The 23,493-nt window shown below is 42.4% G+C and overlaps 1 protein-coding gene across 4 annotated transcripts in view; it reads left to right on the top strand.

Annotated features, from left to right (window-relative positions):
- The first annotated feature begins 2,184 nt into the window (after positions 1-2,184).
- The window catches only part of LOC138285381 (mitogen-activated protein kinase kinase kinase 6-like), a 376,389-nt gene continuing 355,080 nt past the window's right edge, over positions 2,185-23,493 (top strand). For 2 of the 4 annotated variants that reach the window (XR_011201585.1, XM_069225241.1), the window contains exons 1-4: positions 2,346-2,634; positions 11,451-11,590; positions 21,170-21,193; positions 22,977-23,164. Coding sequence is in view for 3 of the 4 variants with exons in the window: in XM_069225241.1 (XP_069081342.1) it covers positions 2,391-2,634; positions 11,451-11,590; positions 21,170-21,193; positions 22,977-23,164 (596 nt within the window). In the remaining variant the exon portion in view is untranslated. Of the gene's footprint in view, positions 2,635-11,450; positions 11,591-21,169; positions 21,194-22,976; positions 23,165-23,493 lie in introns of all 4 variants that reach the window. The other 2 variants (XM_069225240.1, XM_069225238.1) reach the window with 2 other exon arrangements.

The raw sequence follows: 23,493 nt of genomic DNA, 5'->3' as shown, positions 1-23,493 counted from the left end.
TATGTGATTACACCCCAGTGCAGTAGAGGGTAGGTGAAACCATGGTTCTGTTTAAGTGAATGGTGATAGGGGTACATGTTTACACCCCAATGCAGTGGAGGGTAGGTGAGAACCTGGTTCTCTTTAATTGAATGGTGATGGGGTAGGTGGTTACACCCCAATGCAGTAGAGGTGAAATAAACTCTAGTCCTGTTGAGTGTTGAGTTGTGGAAGGCAACAGGTTGGTCCTGTTTTAGTGTGCATGATGTGGAGGGGAACAGGTAGTTAGTGTTCTCTGTTGGGTGAGCAGGGACGTTTTGTGTTATTTGTACACTTGTATTGTAAATTTGTGGAACGTATTGATTAACAGTTTTTTACCTTCTTACATCCCATTGGAGTATTGAAGTTATGCAGAGTGAGCGTTTGTTAACCTGTACTGTTTATTTCGATGGGGTGGTACTCAGTTTTGGAGGAAGGTTGATGAAGGGTGTTTTGCCGTTTTCCGTTCTGTTGAATATTTCATTGTTTTGTTAAGGGGGGAGATGTGTTGTGGCCTCTTTCTTTCTTATGTATTCTCCCTACTACCTTAATGTTCCCTGCTACTCAGCCAGTGAGTGAGGTCATAGTATGGTTGGAATGTTGACAGTGTTTGTGCTTGGATGAGTGGTCAGTTGGAGTGAGAAGGGCTGAGCTGCAGGATGCTGCTCCTGGTGGGGCTTTATCTGTGACCTTCAACTAAGTTAATAAACCTACTGCTTTTATAATCTACGAGCATCCATCTTTGATTACAACAATATTCATTACACCCCACTATCTTTAACCTATCAAATTATACATTAAGTAATGCACTTGTCATTTCATGATAATTCATAACATTTTGATTGGTCTTCATAATTGACGTTTTTCGTAGGTGGCACATCCGGGGTTACTTCATTCTCTGGCACTTTCTTCGGGTCAAAAGTTCTCTTTTCCGTGGTTGAATGTCCTTGGATGTTTCCATATTTGTTGCAAATCGTATAAAACTTATACTAAAGCAGCTAGCATGCGGTTGGGAACAAGCTTAAGTTTGTTACATAAAACAAAGGAAGAATACAGTACATGCTGGGTCATGGCCTTTTGCAAGTTAGCACACTGGAGAAACAGAAAAAATATGCTTTAATATGAGAGCTACACGGCTAATTCTTCGACTCACGCTAATTTAAGGCTTATGGATTCTAATTAAATGCAATCTTCGTAAATGTTAATATATTCGATTAATTCATAATATAAGCAATCATTTCTTATAGATGACATTAGTATATGCATACAATAATTCTCTTCAATTATAAATATGTTAGAATACATTTCAAATGAATCATATTTTTATGATTATTAATGCAATATTCGTTAAGTATAAGCATTTCACATCTAAAACAGGTAATTTTCATATTACGCTCTCTCAGAACGTTTGTGAGACAGTGCTGACAAATGAGATTTCAAACTGTATTACCCTTTCTGGCATATGATTCAGTGTGATTTTAAGCCTTTGCACGTTCAAACTAATATGTATAAGCCTTATTGTCTTTAACCCTATAAAATGGGTCAAACCGAGAGTGGGTTGGCTTGAACCATTCGACGGTTTTATCTTTCAATACTTTACCACTTATTTTCTTTCTTTAATGCCTCCCATTTTCAATAAACCTTCATGATTTTAATAATCTTTATTCTGAAACCTTGCAGTCTTATATAGCCCAGTTTTTTTCTTAGAATTCTTGGACTTGTAGTCCTGGTTTTGGGTTAAATAAGACTAAAATCCCCAGAAGTCTAAGAAAGAAACAGAGGATGGGCCTAACTAACACGCAGGAACCTGGGAAATTTGGCAGCTATGAGTCTTGTTGCAAAACAACATAACAAGCTGCTTGTCTCACTTGAACTCTACGATCGGTTCAGATAATTTGCATAGGTTGTAGTTAAGTCGAAGCAAGGACGGTGTCGCGCAAAATACTAAACGTAAGCACGTACAGCTTTGATAGGCGTGGTTCAGGTGTAGGTTATTGCCGTCAGAGGGTACATCCTTAGCAGTGGGTGGGCTAAGGTAACGGGCTGTTGATTTCAGTCAGTGCACTTCTGTTTTTTTCTCTGGGGCGTGGCTTTTTTACTTAAACAGAAGGGCATTGGTTGCCCGGATCATTTTCCATTGGTGGGCTTCCTCTCTGTGAGATTTTTGTCTTTAAGATGTTCCTCAAGTAGGCGTGGTTATATTTCCCGAAAGTCATTTACTATAGCGTAGGCGCGGCACATCCCTCTAAGGGTGTATTGGCCTAGTACGGTGTCATACTAGGGGTGTTTACGTGCAAGTGGGCGTGGCTGTTGAATTGGGTGTGGTCTTCTAGTCTGTGGGCGTAGGCCTGGTTCTTCTGCTCACTGTGCGAATGGAGTCGGCGGTGAACTGCTGGCAGCATATCACTGCTGGGCTGCCCACCACCCCGTCTTCACGGGTCCCTCCGCGGCCCCCAACCGTGGTGCTGGTGGTACCGGACACGGGCCAGGACCCCCCCTCCTTGCGCTGTCTGCAGGAGGCATGTGCCGGGCTAGGCGCTACCGTGTGCACCCTGAGTCGGGGGAACCTGGAGCTTGGTGGCGACCCGGGGGGTCAAGAAGACTTCTACAACGCGGGTAAGGGGGCGGGTAGTGGCGGGTGGGTAACGAGAAAAGCATTACGGTGGAGGTCTTCTGCATCGAGGGTTCCTGGCCGGTGCCTTTGAGGGGTTTACTACTAGGGTAGGGAAGTTGCTCTGAGCCTGAAGTAGTTCAACACCTAGTGTGTGCCCCACAATGAGCCCCCTGTCAGGGTAGGATATGCAGAGACTTTGAATGCTATGACATGTAGCCTTTTCTGTTTCAGTTCAAAGCATACTTTTTCATGCGTGAGCATGCACAGCGCCGCTAGATAAATACCAAGGTTTGTATGAAGGTTATACATAGCGAGAGTGCCTCTTTGTAGATATAGGTCTGGAGCTAGGGAAAGGACGTGTTTGTACCTCTGCTTAGGGGTAGGGTATTGAAATAGGGAAAAGCTAAGCCAACATCCAAACTGGTTTTAAGAAATTAGACTTCTAAATGGTGTGACTACTCACCTAAAGGAATAATAATCATAATCCTTGTCAGAATGAACGCTTAAGTCACCAAGTTACCATAAAATCACCCCCCGTGTCACAGAACAATCAGGGTTAATTTAGAGCAATATGTAAAGCATTTATGCAATACCATAATAAAGTTGAAATGCACCGCAATAACAATCCCAAACCAAATTAGAAAAATAGGGTAAAATGTAATAACCAAAATTATAACGACCCAATAAGGGGAACCAGAGAGATATATATATTTTTTAAAAAGTTTATGTAATAGAAGCATAACATATCCGTTATAGTCAGTGGTCATGGTAGAGTGGGACCCAGCCATAACTTAACGCAGACCACAATGGAGCGCATGTTGGATACTTCATCCAGGTTTGTCCTGGTCAAATAATTTACCTTCTCACTTTAGTCCTTTAAGTTCCAGTCTTATAGGGTTTCAGGCAGAGGCCAGATAGGAAGATCATTCATAATTCTGTTGGCAATGGTCAGGTGGACAATAGAAGAAAAACGCCTCTTGCAAATTGTAGTGTTCCTTTAAGTTAAAATGGAGGTCATCCTTACAGCACTTGGGGACATTTCCCTGACCTAGGTACAAGAGAAAGCAGATCTTAGACAGCTGGTTCAGTCCTCTTTAGACCTCCGTCGAGTCCAGAAGTGTTCTGAAACAGGTGCATGGAGGGGCCACACTTATGCCCAGCAGAGGCTAGTGGGTAGGAGTGATTCATAGACCCCCCCCCCCCCCCCCAACCAAATGGGGTAAAGGTCCTGAGACCACATCTACCCACTGTGGGCATTTTCAAGATGGAGATAGCCTTTGGCCACACTAAAGTTGGGCTCTGAGGAGTGTTTGTGTGTGAGGTGTACTATGGTAACCCTACTGTCCTCCAACATTTAACACCAAAATCCAATTTGTGACAGTCACTGTACCCCTATAAACTCAGAGACAGAGATCTGGTAAAACAAAACCGAATTTTGCAGCACCAAAACAGTCAATAGAAAAGTATTATTTTGGCATTCTGCTTCCCGGCCTTTCAAGTGTGCCCCCAGTGTTGTATGAAAACTCCACCAGACCTGGCTCAAGCAGGACTCAACTCTGTAATCTAAAAAAGAGGAGCCCTGTGTTCTGTAACTTGGGTCTGTCGAGAATGGTGACATGCATCTCAGCGCTCTAAAATAATGAAATATTTGGGATTTATAAATACCTCCGACATCAGTCGTTCAAGAGCTCAGTGAGCCAGTTACCCTCTCGGTCGGCAGCCAGCGCAGCCCCAGTCAAGACTTGCTCAGCATGTTGAGCAGGCACCATTCTCTCTCTGGCGGCAGCGCGAGGGACCTGTCGCCTCCAGAGTCTGATCCGAGTGGCATGGCTTCATCAATCTTGAGAGGGGCTGCAGGGGGAATCAAATGGCGGCACAAGTTAGTGGCCTTTTCAAGCAGCAGCAGAGGGGCTATTCCTCCAGCCAAACTAAACTGCAGAGTGCTGCCTGCTCGCACCACTGGCTCCCACTGCCTATAGTCGGCAGTCTCTGGTTGAACAGCCCGTGTATTGTGCAAAATGATTGGGGTCTTTGTTTATGCTATGATGTGTCAAGTGCTGCTGCCTGCGGAGATTGGATCCAGCGAGCATGGCTGAGTCAGCCCTAAGCCTGCAGTGCAGCAGTCGTCGGTCACAGCAGTGCACACCTTGTGCTGCTTTGCTCAGTAGTACTAAAAGCAGCAGGTGCTGTGTGTGACAAGCAGCTTCAGGACGAGGCGCTATAAATGTGACTTTGCATTTCAATGCAGTGGTGCGGACCACGACACTGAAATGCATTATTCTAACCTCTGATGCATGGTAATTGGCAGGGCTGGTCTGCTAACATTTGCCTGTGACAGAGAAGGACTCTTTGAAGTTAACCCAGTTTCTGGGTCCAGCCCTACGGATGTATAGCTGAGTCCTCTGCAGATGTGTGTGCCTCTATGAAACCCAACTGCATCTGGTTAATCGGACCACCTGATCATTCTATGTGACTCATGGTCACTACTGTCCTGCTGCCCGGATTTAACTGCTGGTAAGTAATGCACCTGTGACTAGGTTCTCAGAGATGACACGAAAATGGGGATTGTACCAGTATGTTTTGAAGAGACAGATTGTAGCGTATCTCCTTATATGAATAGGACCATTGAAATCCCTGGCTATGATTCAAAGCATAGCATTAGATAAAGCAGATGTCCCACCTGTTGAAACCCAAACCTTATCCTGATTCCTTCCATATCGAGACCTCACCCACTTTTCCCTTTCGGTTTTAGGGACTTCATCCTGCAAGACTTTTGATTGCTCCTACAAATTGCGCAAAATGTTTGGAAGGAGTCAGTTTCAGCGTTCACATAGTTCTTCTTGATTGAATACACAGGGCGCAATACCTTGCCCTTTTCTCTGCATAGTAGTTTCCAGCAGTAACACAATCTTATCCGCTATTGTGTTACACATAGTACAACAGAGACTCTAGGCTGTTAGAATGCTTCAAGCAAGTCTATGACATATTTTCCATATCTTTTGGAGGAAGTCAAAAAAACCATCTGTGACCGCAACTGTCGGAAAATGTGGACAATACCAAAACCTAGGCAGTTGCAATGCTTGAAGCAAGTCCAGTACAGTTCCCATTTCTTATGGGGGAACCAAAGGAAGTCAAGGAAACCCCTCTGTGACCACAACTGTCTGAAATTGTGGACCATGCCAACGCCTAGGCAGTTGCAACGATTGAAGAAAGTCCATGATATAGTTCCCATTTCTTTTAGGCGATCCAGAGGAAGTCAAGGACCCCTCTGTGACCAGAACTGCCTGAAATCATAGACCATGTCAAAACCATACTGACTCTTGGTATAAGTGGTGACACTCAGACTTCAGGAAATGCAACATGCTGCGGTAAGAGTGATCAGCTCAGCCACCTGTGCTTACATTAAATTGCACAAATTGGAGGCTTCCATGACACCTAAGGTGCACACAGTATAAACTGCTCGCAACGCTCCATCTCCACCTCTTAAGCAAGAACTGTCTACAGACAAGATAAAATCTGGGTTTTCCAGGGGGGCATCACCAATGACAGATCTTGGCTTGGGCACCAATCAGTAAAATCTAGACAGCCATTGTTGACCCGCATAATCATTGGAATCACTGTCTGGGAGTGGGCAAGATTAGTAGTATTTAGTACATTACGCCTTTTCAGAGATACATTGTATATGTCCAAAATCACTTGTTCATATTTAGTTAGCCTGCTGTTTGTCATATGCTGTGTTTGAGTATGGGTCAACAAGATCTCAAATGACTGCGGACCCAGTACAATAAGCAAGTAGCCAATAACAATGCCCTCACACTGCTTGTGGCAGACACTGCAGCTCTTTGCTTGGTGCATCCAGGAAGTGCAGCAGCCACAGGATTGAGTATGGCAGAGAAATGAACCACCTACAGTTTTTCTTCCCCATCGACCTATGTCAAGAGATAATGTCCACAGCAGAGTTTCTCTCTGAGCTCTAGGAAGGCATTCTTTGTAGAGGCTTAGCCACTAAAATTGGGAATCCAGTGAGTACACTAGCCTACAAATAACAGGAAAATGCCGACTTCTCTCTTTGTTGTTGGTGGGGGTCATTCTCAGAATTGTAGAGAGATCTCGGAACATTTTCCATTGTCCTTTCTCAAATGTGATGTCCCTGATACAGAACCTCCCTCTGACAGTACTGAAGGTTTGTAGGAAACACGTTGTGTCTTTTCTCTGCCACATGATCAAGCAACACAATGGGTTAAACTGTAGGGTCTTCAATCAAATATTGAAGAAAAACATCTGAAGAGTCTGTACTCTCTTGTGGGAATCTACACCAGGCCTGAACGTTCCCTAAAAATCAGAATTGGAAAAGAAGCTCCCTCCTCTTATGGAAAAGGATGGTCAACACAGAGCAGTGACTGAGAACCATTCGTACTCCGATGGAATTTGGAAAAGTATCACAGCAAGATTCTGTACCACGGTACAACATGGAAGAGTGATTTGATTCACCTTTCTCAGGCCCTGAACTATCCTCCTCTTCTTATTGCTCGATTTCTGAAAACGCATCACTGGTAAGTTGCAAAAGCTCCCTTAGATTTCTTTTAGGATACCCTGTTCTAGCATGGATTTAATAACGGGAGTAATTCCTGGCACCATCCCAAGTGTGAGGTTGTATAGGGCCGTTCGGGGGTACTCTTCGTTAGGCTTCTATATGAGTTTCACAGGGTCGACATTTTTGATTGACCTAGTGTCTTTGCCCATAAAATCAGATACTTCCTCCCTCCCTGTACATCTTAAGTCAGGAGGTAATTCTTATGTCATTAAGATTGGAGACAACACAACTGCTGATCCCTTTGCTCTTAATTTAACTTATACATCCTTGTGTGTTGGGGGGGTTCCATAGCATCTCGTGTGCCATAGATCATGCAGTTTAATTTGTAGAGTGAATCTCTGCCCCACTGATTGACTGGATGTGAGTATGGGATCTCTACTACTGTAAGTAGAGCGGGCGCTCAGGTAGTGATCGATAATGATATATGGTGGGCCATTCATCTGTCCATCTAGCTGTAGCCTACTCTATAACTGCACCAAGCACGTCTTATCATCCCTCTCCCCCCAGGACTCCGGCGCAGTCATTGTGCTTGATCAGGGTCCAGTCTAGTGGGTCTGTAAATACCAGGAACTGTTGGAGAATATCAGAACTCATAAAAGGGTTCTGTTGAACCTTTGGTTTAAATTCAAATCATACCTTCATTAGGCCATGTTTTGCTGTATCATTGAGGCTTGGTCCATATTGGCATTATGACATTTAAACGTGCGAATTCCGCATTTGCATTACATTCATATTTGCCATTTGAACTTCATTTTGCATTTGATTTGGGTTTAATCTACGTTCTTGTTTCTAGTGGGCCACCTTGGTGCAAATTAGATAAGCAGTAGTCTTCTTCCGCAACATATTTATATCAATCCCTGCATTCTGCTCAACAACCATTCCTCTTCCACTGGCCTGCGGACCGAAATTCCCTGTCTGCGATCTTTGACCACCACCTTGGTAACCAGCTGCCTACATTCCTGCACCAAGACTGGGAGCAGAATTAAACTCTGAATTTGCCTTCAGGATTTTTAACACCACTGTATTGTCTGAAAATGTATATCAACCTTTTATTATAAGTGCACACAAACTCTTTGGACTCTTGGGTCGTTCTATTTATCTTTGTTTTCAAATGAGAATTCACCTGGTTATATTTGTCCATAACAGCTGGAGAAGACGCATTTGTTGTAGCATTGACCTATGGTTTAGCATTTGACCCATCTAACACCACCTTGTATTTTTCCCACAAATCTTTAGGAACCACAGTGTCAAAGAAAGTATTCAAGTCCCCCCACAGCCCAGACCTTTCAAAATCTTAACAATCCTAACCATTGCGGTGTACCATTGGTTGGGATTTTCCTGGAACTTTATTTGTGAATGTAAAAAGATCACTATGACTCCAGGGTACGTGAACCTACCCACCTTCATTCACTTCTCTCAGCGGGGACTCACCACTGCCATCCCGTTGCGATCTCTGATTCTGGTGGCGGTCTTCTTACGGTCCGGCCACCAGGATTGTAATCTGGCAGTTGGTCCACCAGGATGCATCCGATCACACCACTACAGCGTGTACGGTGGTCCTATGGACCTCTGTCTTCTTAATCGTGCCCTTAGTTATCGGCAATTTAACTAGATACCCTGGACCAGCCTGTATTCTGCAAGTGTACTGTTGCAATCAAGTTCGACATTCTACAGTTATCACATAAAAGAAAACATTTTGCAAGGAAAAGAAATTAAATGAACATCACATTTGCAAATTTGGACTTCAGCTTTACCCAGAAAAAAATGCACATATTTTATGACGCAAGATGGTAACAAGACAGACATTAGCCATTTTAAAATGTAGACTTACAGTAACTATGGTTAATCTATACATGAAACAGATGAAACATTTGCGTGTTTACATGTTAATGTCGATAAATACAAAACCTTTAATAAGTCAAAAACCTTTTCAAGTCCATTCAAGTTAAAAATCTGAGTTGTTCTTGAGATGGGGAATTTTTTTTTTGGGTTGAAAATGTTCCTAGTTGACGTGTGAAATTTGGGGCTGCCCTGGATTAGAAAACATTCAATGTCTCCTGGGGTCGAAAGCGCTATATATAAATAAATACATTCTTGTGTAATTTATGTGAAAACGGTGTATTTCACACTATACACGTATTGTTATTTTGCATGCATATTGTACTTGAGGACTTACCTCCTGTGCAAGATTCAAGCAAAATACTGGCAGCAAACTGGTTCAAGCACCAAACATCTGTACACACGTTTTACAGTTCCCACAAGGTTTTTTTGCTGCAACCAATTTCTCACCTGCAATAATTAGGCAAAAAAGCGTATCCGGGAAGAACGCCAACATTACTCACCATATTCTAACCGAAAAAAATCAGAATTTTGATCAAAATCATAATTAGTTCAAAAACGAATCCCCAGGCCTTATGCACACTTAATAGTCTAAACTGTTTTTTATCAGAGAGTCGTATACTCTCCATCTAATCGGGCAGTATCAATGTAGTGCATATACTTTAGTATGAGAGGTCACAGAGGCCTTCACGGATACAAATCTTAGTTTAACGACTGCCCATCAACTTAACTTTAATACTCCCATCGACTGGGCCAGTGAGTGCAAAGTAAAGAATGACGAAACTTGTCAATCATGCCACAACTTTTTCTTTTCTTCAAATGCCATATTGTACTTTGTTAGCTTGTGTTTTACTCTGTTACCGTACCACAGATTCTTGTTACTGGGTGACTATTCAAGTTCGTTGAAACCAAAATGATATTTTACAAAAACGGCATTACAATAGCAGCAGCAGATCCAGTGATGCTAACACGAAGGCAGCATTACTTGTGCCTCGTATTCGTATCTAACTCTGCGAGATGGAAACATCGGAATTCCCAGCTGTGTAGCCTTTGCAAGCGGATATATTCGCCAGTGGAGTTCAGTTGGTTAACGGGATTGCTGCAGCAGTCTGTTTAGGGCGCCCTGTTGGAATGGTTTGAATCACAACAGATTGGTAGCTTTCCATTCTTCCCAGATTGATAGCATTACTCCGGATGAATTGACTAATATAAACATCTGTTTGCAACTCAAGTACACTGCTTGACTATGGCAGCAACACCGCAATAAAATCACATTTGTTGTTATTTTTCTTTTGTAATTCCTGCTTGAGCCACCAACAACCGTTTTACAAAATGGTAAGCAGTAGATCATGCACCATTGTGGCATATTTACTATCTCTGAGTGAAGTGTTGCAGATTTCCTTACTTCCCAATGTTTGTTGATTCTGCTGCAGTTGATTTGCTGCTGTTGTGTATTGCTGTGTGTACATGGGTGCTGCTTTGAGAATTAATTTATGAAGCAGACCTGTAAAGCACACTAATACCCAGAAGAATCTTGTGCTAAGACTGTGTCCCAAGCCCTCATGAAAACTGCTGAACTCATCGTGACTGTCCTCCTGGCAGAGAGTCAGACCGCAGTCTGCAGTGTTATTTGATAAATGAGATGTAGAAACCACAGACCTCTCTAAGTGACTAGTCACTTAAAGCTGGAAACTCAATACTTGATAGTTGAGACTTTGCTTAAATGCTTGGTAGCTGTGTGTCTCCGCGGAGTCCTTTTAGGTCTGATATGTAACGGAGTTTGAGCCATGAATAAATAATCTAAGACGTTTCAGTTCAGCCTCAGTCAGCCATTGGCTTCTGTGGTTCTGGAACCTTTAGCCCTGGATTTGAGATATTGTCACTCACATCTTGTAGGAATATTTCAGTCTCACCATTCTTTTGAATATTTTGATAGATTCTTCCTCTTCCCCTTGCATGCATGAGGGACTTGATTTTACATATGACAAGTACTGTCTGGTAGCATATTTGCTTATTTACCTTATCAATGCATCGTATACACAAAAATGTTTTTTTTTTTTTTAATATTTTGCACTGCAGTAGGCCTTTTTATTGCTTTTGCTGTCTCTTAAGTGCTCTGTTTTGCAATGCTTAATTCCGTTCTGAAAAGTGGCGATTCTTGCAATTTTGCTTTGGTTTTTCTAGTCCTCACAACTCTCTCGTAGCCCGTTCAGGGGTGTCGGTATAGACAAATGGCGGCATTTATATTTAATGATTCCCCCCCCCCCCCCCCCCGGAAGTGCCTGCAATGCCAAACACATTTCACTCGTTGATGTTTCACATCCCTCTCTTTATATGGCTCACTCGTTGTGTTGTTCACTTCTAACCAACGTCCATCCCTTTCAGATGTTGCCATCGTGGAGGTGAATGACTCCCTTGCCCAGCCATCACTGTTCTACCACTTGGGTGTGCGTGAGAGCTACAGCATGACCAACAACATTCTGCTGTGCTGTCAGACTGACCTGGCAGATCTGCAGGCTCTGAAGGTGAGTCCTGGGCTCCAAAAACGACATGAAAACTTTGAAAAGAAGGGAACTGAAAGAGAGGCAAGTAGACTGAGGTAGAAACTTCGAGATGGTGGGAGATAGAGAATGCAAGACAGAGGTAGACTTAGACACTGAAAGAGAGGGAGACAATAGGTAACTGAGATACTAAGCTCGAGACTTTGAGAGACACTGAAAAAAAAACTGATAGACAGAGACGCAAAGAAAAACACAGAGTGAATTGATAATGAGTCAGTGACCTCTTTCCTTTAGGTAACATAGGGGGTATTGATTGCAGGTACTGTTTACCACTACTGTCTCGGAGCCCTGGGTATTATCACACTCAACATACCTTTTGTTGTACCCTTGATGCTATTAGGATAGCACTAATTTCTGAATATTTGGAAGTGGCAGTAGGTTGCCACAAAGCAAGAATTAGACCACTTGGATTATATGTTAATAGAGCACCGCATTTGGTAATGGAGTGTACTGAGCTAAGCAATGAAAAGGCAAATTACACTCTAGCGAATAGCAAAATATGGAGCACAATCTGTTGCATTGTTATCTGGGTCTGTTGGCGTTTTAATAATTTTGACAGACTGGCACAAAGACGTTTCTGGTATTCTTGGAAATAATCCGTTTTCTAAAGAAAATAAACTATACACATTGCACAGATTTATGGGGTTTGTCTTGCATGGAAGCGCAGGAGAGCCCACTTTAGTAACAGTTCTTTCTACATCGAAATAAGAGTTTATGTAAAATATACGCATTGTTGCGCTCTGCAGAAAACAAGCGCGCACATACCAACTTAATGAGGTAAAAGGTGTACTGCTTTTATCCTTGACAGCTGGTCTTCACTTTCAGATTTACTGTGTTCATGCTATTTTCCTCTGAAAGCACCACGATCAATTAAAAAACAAAAAAAAAAACACTAGAAAATTTGAACACCACGTGTTTATGTGCTTTAAAAAGGGATACAAAATGATCGGAATTCTTGTAAACTGAGTTCTGCATTACAATAATTGCTACTTTGAGAACACTGTCTGTGATGTAAACATTTGCCTGGAGAGCGAAGCAAGACATTTTCATGACACTTAAGTAAAACACTTTCAACTGTATTTTCCATTTAAATGCATGAAGATTTTGTTTCCTTTTGCTGACCAAATCCCTTCCACTTTAGTACCTCAAATTAGTGATTCAGACTATCTGGGTAAAATTGAAATTTTTAAAGGTTTAATACAGTAATCAACAACCGAAAAAAGTCCCGTTAAATTTGCAAGGTGTGTTAAACCGTATTTGCATAGTTCTTTTTTACCAACTTTGATATAATGAAGTTGCACATTAATATTCTTGGTTATAATCTGCAGAACATGCAGCAGATCCTAAATTTTGTGGCCAATCAGTTATGGCCGTGAAGTTGCATAACTCAAGTGTGGTGTATTGATTTTGCTCAATAAACTAAATGTCTGTTCATAGCTATGGGTTTTAAAAATAATACCTCCTTGTTTAAATATACGAAACCTTCTGAAGTTGATCTGCAATCCCAAATAGTGTTGTGTTAATGTGAAGAAGTGTTACAAATAACATAACCCAGTTGACTGTGTACAATCGGTCTCCTAAGATCGAAACATAAGGAGGCTGGGGTTATCGTCTACATCTATTTGGTATCAGTTATTTTGCCATTTTATCGTATTTTTAGTGGATAAATGTGTGAGGCAGGATGCTATAATAAAATCCAATTTCCAACAATGTATCTATCATTTAGTTAGTTTCTCAGTGTTCGGGTGCAAAGAGAATCTCAGTGGGTTTAAGGGTAAGCATAGGTGTGTTTGGCTGAGAATATGCAAATAACATCCAAGTTTACAGTAATCAGCTGCCTATGAGAAAATTCGTATTTTTACCTAACAAGGATGTTAGTTTGTGGTTGTTACTTTTAAACAGCAGTGTCTGGATAACTGCAGGGATAAGGGACACGTTAGGTTAAAGTGACTGATCTAGTGTAAGAAGGGCCACTTTGAGCTTCCGTTTGTCCCATATACAGTGTCCAAACAGGGGAGGGGTCTACTGATGTTGAAATACACTTGGCATTCTCAGTATGTCATTTTGAAGTTCGAAACTGTAGGGTCTGCTACCTACTGCATGGCTGTGCCTGCAGTTTTAAGGTGGTTCAAGCACTTATGTAACCATGATGTTCACAGGAAGAATCTATTAACTCCTAGAAACTGGGTTTAGGTCTAGGGTCCAGCCCTTCGTGATGTCTTTGGAACTATCAGGAATGGGTACTGATTTGGGTCATCTGCCTCAGTAACCAGAACACTACCCTCAAACATAGAATGAAAGCAAAAAACATGCATGTCCCATTTGGTCTGGAAAGTGTATTATACAGACTTCTAAAAAGTCAGGTGGTCAGGGAGCAGGTCAGGCCTACTACCAATGCTTTCCTTGAGGGTCCTAGCATATCATTTACCCAAAGTTGTATAAGGTGTCTTGGGTAACTCTAAACCAGCTGGTTGCAGACTCTTGTGTCTCTTGGCTAAGGTCATTTCTTTGAGTTGTCCCCCATCTGGATCCAGTTTTTCATGCCGTTGCTCTCAACATTATCAGGTCCTCTTCTACTTGGGGGTGTATAGCTTACAATTTCCAGGTAGGGCTATTATGAGTTAATATTGGATTTTTGTAGCAGGGGCGGATGGGAGGGTCAAGGCTGAGTATCTTGGTCAGTTGCCTCTCCAATCTTAGGATCTGTGCACTGACACACCTACAGGGAGCAGGAAGAGGACCAGGCACACTTCTGCAGACACAAGGAAAGAGGAGAACACCACACCATGGCTGGAGAGGAGACCAGGGATGCTGGGGGCAGCAGGAAGCAAAACATTAATTTTCTGCGAGGAAGCTTGATGTCCTTACTGAGGAATGTGTGGCTGACTTTGACAGGCTTTGAGAAGGCTTCTTTTGGTGTCCCTGAAGCCCAGAAAAACAAAACCTGGAATTACATGTAGGAGAAAGTGAATGCCTTGGGAGTCGAACAGAGAACCATACCTGAGCTGCACAAGAAGTGGTATGACCTGCGCTCCAGGCAAAGGAGAGGCTGGCCTGCAGGATGGCTGAAGGGCGTGTGACAGAAGGGGGACCATCCACCTGACCCCCACCGACTGCCATGGAGTGGCTCATAGAGGCAGACTGGAACCTTCCAGTGTTACTGAAGTTAGAGATAGACACCTCACTCCCAGCAGCCACCGGCCAGGTCAAGTGACATACCTGTATGTTGATTGTAGACTACACTGTTAGGCAAACCACGGCAGAGAACTCAAAGCCTGGACTACTCCAGACAGTTGTTCCAACCACTCATCCGGTGCATCTTGGGAGTTGTAGTGCACTCCATCCTCATGCTGTATAGTGTGCCAGTGGCCGCATGTAACAATCTGTTACAACTCCTGCAGCAGAAACACACAAATCACAACGTCACAATATTGTTGTGACAAAAACAGTATAATTTATTTATACTAAATGTGTGCTGCATATGTCCAATAGGTCCCAGTCCTGATGTCATAGACACTACAGCAGCTAATGACACAGAGATGGAGCCAACATTATAGGGGTGTGGAATTTTAATAGAATATCTACTTTCCATGGGACAGATTGCTTCTTAAATTTACTTTTCCTGTAAAAAATGTACTTGTCCCTTTGGTGCCATGTAGTGCAGCAACAAATTATGGCAGCAATCTCATTATGCAATAGGTCGGATAATAGTCTCTCTGATAGTAGGGCTTGAATACTTGGAATTTCAATCCCTACTATAGCAATTTCCTTGTTTTGCCACCTTTTCTGTAGATCTACATACTGGGGCTGGAGGAAGCAGTAAGCAATAGTTCCTGGGCTAGAATACCTTTGAGTCTGCAAACCTCCTAACTTGCATGTTTCAAGGATATCTACCAGCTCTTCTCTAATCCTTTCCCATAATGAGAGAGGTTGGAAATTTACTCCTGACAAGGGCAGAAGTAGAAGTTCTTCCTGGGTTGGGAAAAAAGTGGTTGGAGGAAAAGTGAACGTGTAAACGCTCTATAGGTTTTCACATGAGCAAATCTGCAAATGCATATTTGCTCATGCTAAAATACAGTTCACAATTATTTTCTAGGAGTACGATTTCCTGGTCTACTTTTGTAAGTTCTTCTGAATTCACAAAAGCCACCAATTTAAAGACATATACCATGGGTGCACTTTTGTGACTTTCTTCAAAAATTGGGTCCCTAATTAGGTCTGACATTTTGTTTTTATTAGACTTCTATGTGTCTCTCTCTATTGGTTGGCTTTACTGTGTTTGATTGCGTTCTGCTCTTCCGCAAGGAGCATACTGGCACACAAAGTAGTTTTGTTTAGTGCCAGGAAACACTGTGGCAGTCAGTGGGGTAATGAAACTGAAGGAGTATCCCCACCACTCCTCCTGCAAAGAACATAGAGGGCTCCCCTCCAGACTCAAACGTGGCCCTCTGGAGTGGGGCTGCGGGGCCTTTGTTATTCCTCTGGCAATGTGTGCTTTTTGAGACCAAAACTTTTCTTTTTTTTTTCTTTTCCACCAGTGTTGGTTACAATGGTGAGGGCCTGGCAGCTCCCACAACAATAGTGTTACAAAAGCCATGTCTAAACGAGACACGGATTGCTGAAACCAAAAGACTCACAAAAAATGTCTGATCGGTTGGCTTTGCCATTGCTTGTTTTTTTTTTTCATGCTTCCCATAATCTTTTTGAAAATGGTCAAACTGATTTTCCATTAGGAATATTTTTTGGAAATACTAGCATGCACCAACACAGTTTACTAAATGATGCTTCAAAGAAATAGCACCTTAAATTTCATAGTAGCGAAATGTTTTTTTTCTACTTGCAATTTTTTCTGAACATTTTAGTTTGAAAGCAAAGAATCATCACTCTTGCTTACAAGCTTCTGCAAACATTTGCATCTAATCAGAGAGCATTCTGGGAGCATTACACTAAGCCTCATATTGTTAAACTTTTCAAACGTGTACACTTCTTTTATTTTTTACTGGAACCACGGTCAGTAGTGCAGCGTGTCCTTAAAACGTTTTCTTACAGCGCTCACCCTAATAACGGCTTTTAATTAACGTACCATAAATTCAAGTTCGAACAGCCTTAACATATGAACACATATTACCTAAACTGCAGAAAGTTCCCTTTTCTGTAAACTGGGAACCAAAGGGTTTGTGCTGCAGAGGGCTGGGCCTGCTTGCCCCAAGGAAAAAATAAACATGAAAACATCTTGCCCTTGACCCCAAACAGTATGTCTTGAGCAATAGGAATTCCACATCCCCGCACTGTCACCTGGCCCATCCACCTTCACACCATCATCAGTGTGACGTAAGACCACATCACTGCCAAGCTTCCAGGACAGTGAGGGAGAGCACTTCTCTTTAGCTGATAAAACAAGTGCTGATCCAAGTCCATTCAGCATGGCCAATGTGTCCAGTCCATCAGCTGCATGTTCAGCCACGTATGGTGGTCTGGAGATGGCAATCATCAGAACATAGCATCTGCAAAACAGGAAAATCAGTGGTGTGATCAGGGATCTGCAGCGCCTCACCAAAACAGTTTACAAGAAGCATGAGCGCTAGACCAGTGCTATGGAGAGGGAGCACAGGCAACGGTGCCTGCGTCATAGACACTGGCCAGATTTGATGCCCACACCCGTACAATGAACCCGCTGACCAATGCCACCTTCAGCCTGGCCAGGCATACTATAAATATACAGACAAATGTCACATTGCTACCAGGATGTCCCCAGGGGCCTTGTGCAGGTGTCCGTGGCTCTTGAAAGTCTCCAGACCAACATTTTCACTCTGCCAGCCAACCCCCCACCCTCTGGGAGTGAGGATGGCTCGAGCATAAGTAGTGTGTCTGTCCTGGACACACTGTGCCATTAGGAATGAATCCCCAACAACGTTCTGAAAGTGATACGTGAAGGGCCTGGGCAGAGGAGTACAAGAAGGGGATGTAAAAAAAAAATAATAATAATTTGCAGACATGGCACATTCCATTTTGTTTTTTGTTTTTTGGTATGCATGCAATTATTTTTCTCTGTACAGTTTTACTTTTTTTTTTTTTTTTTATGACAACATTGACCCCTGAATTAAAAGCGGTGATTACTTTGTGCATTAAGACAAGTGTGAGTTCCCTCATTGATACCATGCCATGTCTTACCTCCGAAGTAGTTGTTGGTGATATATGTGTGTGTAGCCGGTCTCTTAGCTGCATGTCTGCCATCCTGTTGTCCCTGTGGTGGCTGTTGTTCATCATCAGAATCTTTTTCTGATTCTGGTTCACTGGTTACATCCTGTAGTCCCCTCCGCATTGCTGTGTTGTGTTACATGGCCCAGGTCACTGTTATCTTACAGCATGTTTGTGGCCTGTTTAGTAGTACACCTCCTGTCTTATGGATGATCCTGAAGCAGTATTTCAGTATGCCATATGTTATCTCTATGACTGAGCGTGTTCCTTGTGTGACTTGTGTGACTACTTGTATCGTCGCAGACTTGGTGTCCGGGTAGTCGGGTAAGGTATACGAATCCATGGACATAAGGGATATGCACTGTCACCTTTGAGACATGGTTGTGTAAACCATTATAACATTACAAAAGAGGCCCAGCTAAACGAACTACCACAGGATGGATAGGAAAAAGGATTTTCCTGTTAGAAAAACCTTCACCCACCACGGTTACCCCTTGGTGGCATACTTCATCATTGGGTTTCTTCCCGTTCAGCTACGGAGCGGGGCGTGCTACGACCTACGGGATACATGGGAGCACTGATGTAATCTCGTCAATGTGAATCACAAGAGGAATAGGAGTGGTGGGGACTTGGGTGAGTTTAAAAATACCGGTCTCCTAGTAATTCCAGTGATTTAATAGATCTCTTGGAGGCGGTATGATTAAAAAGGGGCTGTGGAAGTGGGAGATGTAATGTACCTGACTTTCTAGTCTACATGTTTGGGAGCCTTACCCCTAGGCTCCTCTTCAGGACCAAGGTGGACTTTCTGGTGCCCAGCCATCACTGTTCTACCACTTACAGACTCTAATGAAAGCATAAATAGTACATTCTCTGTGATATGGTGCAATTCACCTTACTAATGTGGAGTCATAAGATGATACCTATTGTTTATAGTGTCCGTCATTAGTACCTGTGGAAACACAAGAGAGGCATAGTAATCATAGCCCCCATTTGTAATGGGCCGCTATGTATGTTTTGTGGGTGTGGTGCCACCTATTTGAAAACTGCACCCCACTCATGGGAAACGGCACTCATGAATATCGGGACCGAGACTAAAGTACTCTCACAATCAACAGTACAAGACCTACTACATTTAAAACTTTTAAACATGTAAACACGTGAAATACACCAAACAGCACACATGTGGTGCATGCGTAACCTACTCAGTAGTATTTGGATTCTCATATCATAGCTCCTCCGGGAGGGGTGTGTGCTTGTAGTCACACCCTAAAGATTTGGCAAAGTTTTAAAATCAGTGCATCTTACTGTATCTGTAGCGCCATGTAAACAATGTTCAAAAGGCACTTACACTTCCTCAAAGCGAAACTTCTGCTCTGTACCTAATGCTCAGCTTCCCGGGGTCTGAAACCTGAATGCTCACAGGGGAGCCGAGTTTAAATGTGCAGCAAGGTATCCTTTGTGGGTGCCTGTAATTGCACTGAGGTCATTGGGTCTTCATAGGTTTACAGAGGCAAGACTGGGGATTCCCATATCGTTTTGATAATTATTTGGGTGCTTCTTGTGTTTAACGAAGGGTTACTCATTCCTTTCTTACTATGATGGTGACATATATGTGAGTGGCTAATATTTTTATTGTTGAGGGTTTGCTCTTTGTAACACTGTGGAATGTAAAGAATGAGATGGACATAGGACCTTCTGCGCTGCCTAGGTGTACCGTTCATTTCAGGAGATGTATATCCAACTAATGATTAATGTGATGTTAATACTTCATCAGCTGGCTCCAAGGTATGTTCTCATTGAGGCCAAATTGGTGTGTGTGCAATTTATAAACCCATTATTTATTTATTTTTCGAACAGTGTACATAATTAATCGCTTTATGGTGTTCTAGGATAACCCACTAGTAATCCTCCACTGTGTGTGCTTTCTCTTTGAAATGAGTGGACATTTTAGTTATAGCCTGTCCATATCTCAGGTCACTACGGTTTTCGCAGATGCGAGTCTTAACTTGCATCCTCCCCCCCCCCCAAAAGACACATCACCCCGAAACTTTGCAGACCGCAGCTGGTGGAACTGGCAATGTTTTTAGAAAGTTTCATGAAGCTTTGTCAAGCGGTGCCAAATATATAGGCAAGTAGAAAACCACTTTTTGTATAGAAACGTGGTCCTACCTATAACTACCTAGTGGCAACCACCACTAGGTAATATATATATAATCTCAAGACAGTACCCTTTCATGTTTAGATTGCAGCATAAGGTATGCATAAAAAAGAAGCATGCAATTCTGGGTAGTTCCTAAGTTTAGGTGGAGAGCAGCTCCTTTATATGGAGCACCCTACAACACCACAGACATTCTGAATCTGCTCATTTCAAATGTCTGTTTCTGTAGCAGAGTTTTAAAGCATAGGATTAGTACTGTCCCATCCATGCAGGCCTAGAGAATGACAGTGTCTTTTATCATTTTTACAGTAGTCTTTAAGCATAGGATTACCACGGGTCATCCGCACCAAACTTAAAAATGTCAAAAACAAGGCGCAGTTTTAGAGCTTTTAATTGGTAAAGTGCGATCATAGCCCCCCTGGAATAAATAAAAGCTGCCCCTGATACATGTGCTTTGCTCAAGGTAGAGTTCATCAGAGAGATATAGCTTTGCCCAGATACAAGGGAACACCCAGTATAATTTTAAAAAAATCTTATGCCAAAGTCAAGATAGTATCCTTTCAGGTTTAGAGTAGTGAAAGGCTTTTGCCATTGCGAAATAGTGATTTGTGATGTAATTGTAGAGAAACCTACCAGTGTTGCCTGTAAAGTAATGACTTCCAGTGATTTGGGGCCGAAGTAGTGAGGGACACTGCTGTAATTTTCATCCCCAGAGCACATGCATAGTCTGTTGTGGAACGCAAGAAATGTTTTCCTCCACACACAAGCCACTTGTCACAAATTCTTGCATACATGGAGATGGGGAGGCAAAAAGGAGAACCTCACTTATGAGGAGCTTTATAAATGTAATTCTGAGCATATGGCCAGACTTGGAAACGACCACTATGCTATGTAATCTCAAGATGAACCTTAAAGATTAGACCCTACAAGCCCTAAACTCGTCTGTAGTTGCTTGTGTTTCCATTGAGAGGCACTGTAGTGAATATTTGGGGTGGGCTATTCTTTTTGGGTGTGTCCATGCCTGACGTATATGTGGTTGGTCCTTGTGTGAACCTGTATAGCGGGGTGGTACCCACTACAGTGCTGTCTTTTTTTTGTATTATTATTTGAAGCTCCATCACTTATGTTCTGTTTGTTACCTGTAAGTGTCTACCATAACTGACAATCTTCTTTTTTAACTGTTGCAGGAGGATGTTTCCCCAAAAAATGTGGTGAGTGCTGTGAAATGTCTCCTTTTCACCAACCCTCATTCTGTCTGGCCACTGAATTAAGTCTTTAATTAAATCAGGCCATCAATCGTTTTTCTTTTTTCTAATATCCTCAAACTTTCTTTTGACAGAGGCTCCTTATTAAAGGAGTGATAGAGAGAGTGAAGAGAAAATGATGGAGGGGTAACTAAAAAAAAAGAAGAAAAAAAAGGAATGTGGAAACAAATGGTAGTGAAAAAAAGACTAGCGAATGGAAAAGGGATAGGATGTCATCTTAGTCCCTGAAAAATTCAATATAAAGATGGGAAAGTAAAGAAGAGAAGTACTCCAAGGAATGGAGAACACATTATGAAGGCACCGGAGAGATGGACAAAGAGCATCAGTAGAATAGGGAAGAGTAAGGGAGTGGACCCATGGGCTTGACAAATTCTTGATACAAGATTTGAATGACTTAGTAAGAGTCAACCCCGAATTCTGCAACTGAACCAGACCTCCATATTTGATTGACAGTGTTTCAGATAAAGTCCGAACAAGTAAATCACCTCCACTAATACCAGAAGGAAAATAAAGCTGTGTATTTTCAATGGATTCTACTGCTTACTAACCACCAGCATGAAATTACTTTTGGGAAAATTATAAGTGTTTTTTGGCTGCTTTGAAGAATAGACATAATTTGCTTGATAGTTTTTTCTGTCAGAAAAGTCCGTTTGGCAAGAAATCCCATTTAACTGGGCTATAGGTGCCAGTCACGTTTGCAGTACCATTGGAGAAATTGTGTACAGTAATAACCCAGTTTGCCTGTGATGCTCAAGGATAAGATGAATTCCAGTAAAGGCATACTGTGTTGTAAAGCGAATTCCAGTTGTGAGGGGGTAGAAGTGTTGCAGTGAAACAGAAGTTGAATTGTGGCTATTTTCATACTTTGGGTCGTGGTTATTTCCCATGAATGAGGACTGAAAAAAAAAATTGACTGACTACCAACATGTTTCAAGGCTTAAATCAGCCTGTGTCACAAGTGTGGAAAGACTAGTATTGATGGGGCTTGAGGATGATGTTGTAGTATTGATGGGGCTTGAGGATGATGTTGTAGTTGAGGAAAATGAGACAAGCTAAGGATATGTGAACAGTTGCTGTGGAAAAAGGAAGCACAAGTGGCGGAGAGGGTAAGATTGCTGTTTAAGAGGTACAGTGCATTGGTAGAGAAGGTCGATGCTATATTTATCCTGTTAACCCAACCAGTGCATTAGGTTTCCGACTTGCAGTCTACTTGCTGCTCACTTTGCCAGTGACACAAAATTGGGGATGCAGAGCCTGCCACCCACTAAACTCTTCTGTCAAGAATCACCTCTCCCTAGACTTCCAGTTATATTATGACTCCATATAATTATGTTGGCATGAAACCCGCAGTTTTAGTTTCAGGCTGCAATTCTGCTTCCTCATAAGAGGCAAGCTGGAGGTTCAGTAAACCCATGTTCTTTACCTTTTTAAGGCACTCCGAAATGGCAGAGGTCCTATACAACACCCTCAAATAAAATAAATAATTATAAGGAAATAGCATAGAAGGGAGACGTTGTACTGGTGGATATGGTAACGAGCTCAGTGGAAAGATGATTTTGCAGTGGAAAGCAGAAGTTAGTGTGGGGGGGGTGAATTGCCGTGCTAGTAGTAGCCAGTGCAGTTGGATAGAGAGTATTGACTATCTAAAAGGAGAAGGCAGTGATGGGCATTAGGATAGTGTGATTAAATTGAGCATAAAATTACCCTCTTGCTCCTCTACTTTTTCTAGGACTGCTGTGGCAACTACACTTTTATTCCTTATGTGGTAACTACGCAGGGAAAGGTACTGTGCTGTGACTCATCCATGATGAAGTGCCTGACAGAGTTCTTCCAGCCCCACTTCAACATTGATACCTTTCTCACACCCCTGACGGCACGCCTCGCCAAGCTGCTGGAAGGTACCACCACCAACTCCTGGTAAGATACCGAATTAGAGGGAGCAAGGTCATTACTGATGAGTGGCAATGTAGAGTTTGTGTCTAGATGCTGTAATTTTGTTTTGAGTGCAGCAATACAGGGTCATTGTGTACACATTTCAGAGCTGTGTATGCATCTGAGACAAAACAGGAGTCATTATGTCAGTAAGCATGCTATTGCTATAAAGGTGATCATGAGGCAACACTTTAATTTTTGAATGAAATGGGCTCAAAGGAATTTTTTTTAGAGATATTCCTACTATTTTAGCTGAAAAGCAGTAGGTTTTAGAGAGTACTTCAAGATCTACTGCAGCACATTATTCATTAACA

Source organism: Pleurodeles waltl, chromosome 3_1 (genome assembly GCF_031143425.1).
Source record: "Pleurodeles waltl isolate 20211129_DDA chromosome 3_1, aPleWal1.hap1.20221129, whole genome shotgun sequence".
In the NCBI taxonomy this organism is placed as follows: Eukaryota; Metazoa; Chordata; class Amphibia; order Caudata; family Salamandridae; genus Pleurodeles; species Pleurodeles waltl.
Note: the sequence above shows the minus strand (reverse complement) of the source record. Positions and strands in the feature narration are given on the sequence as shown.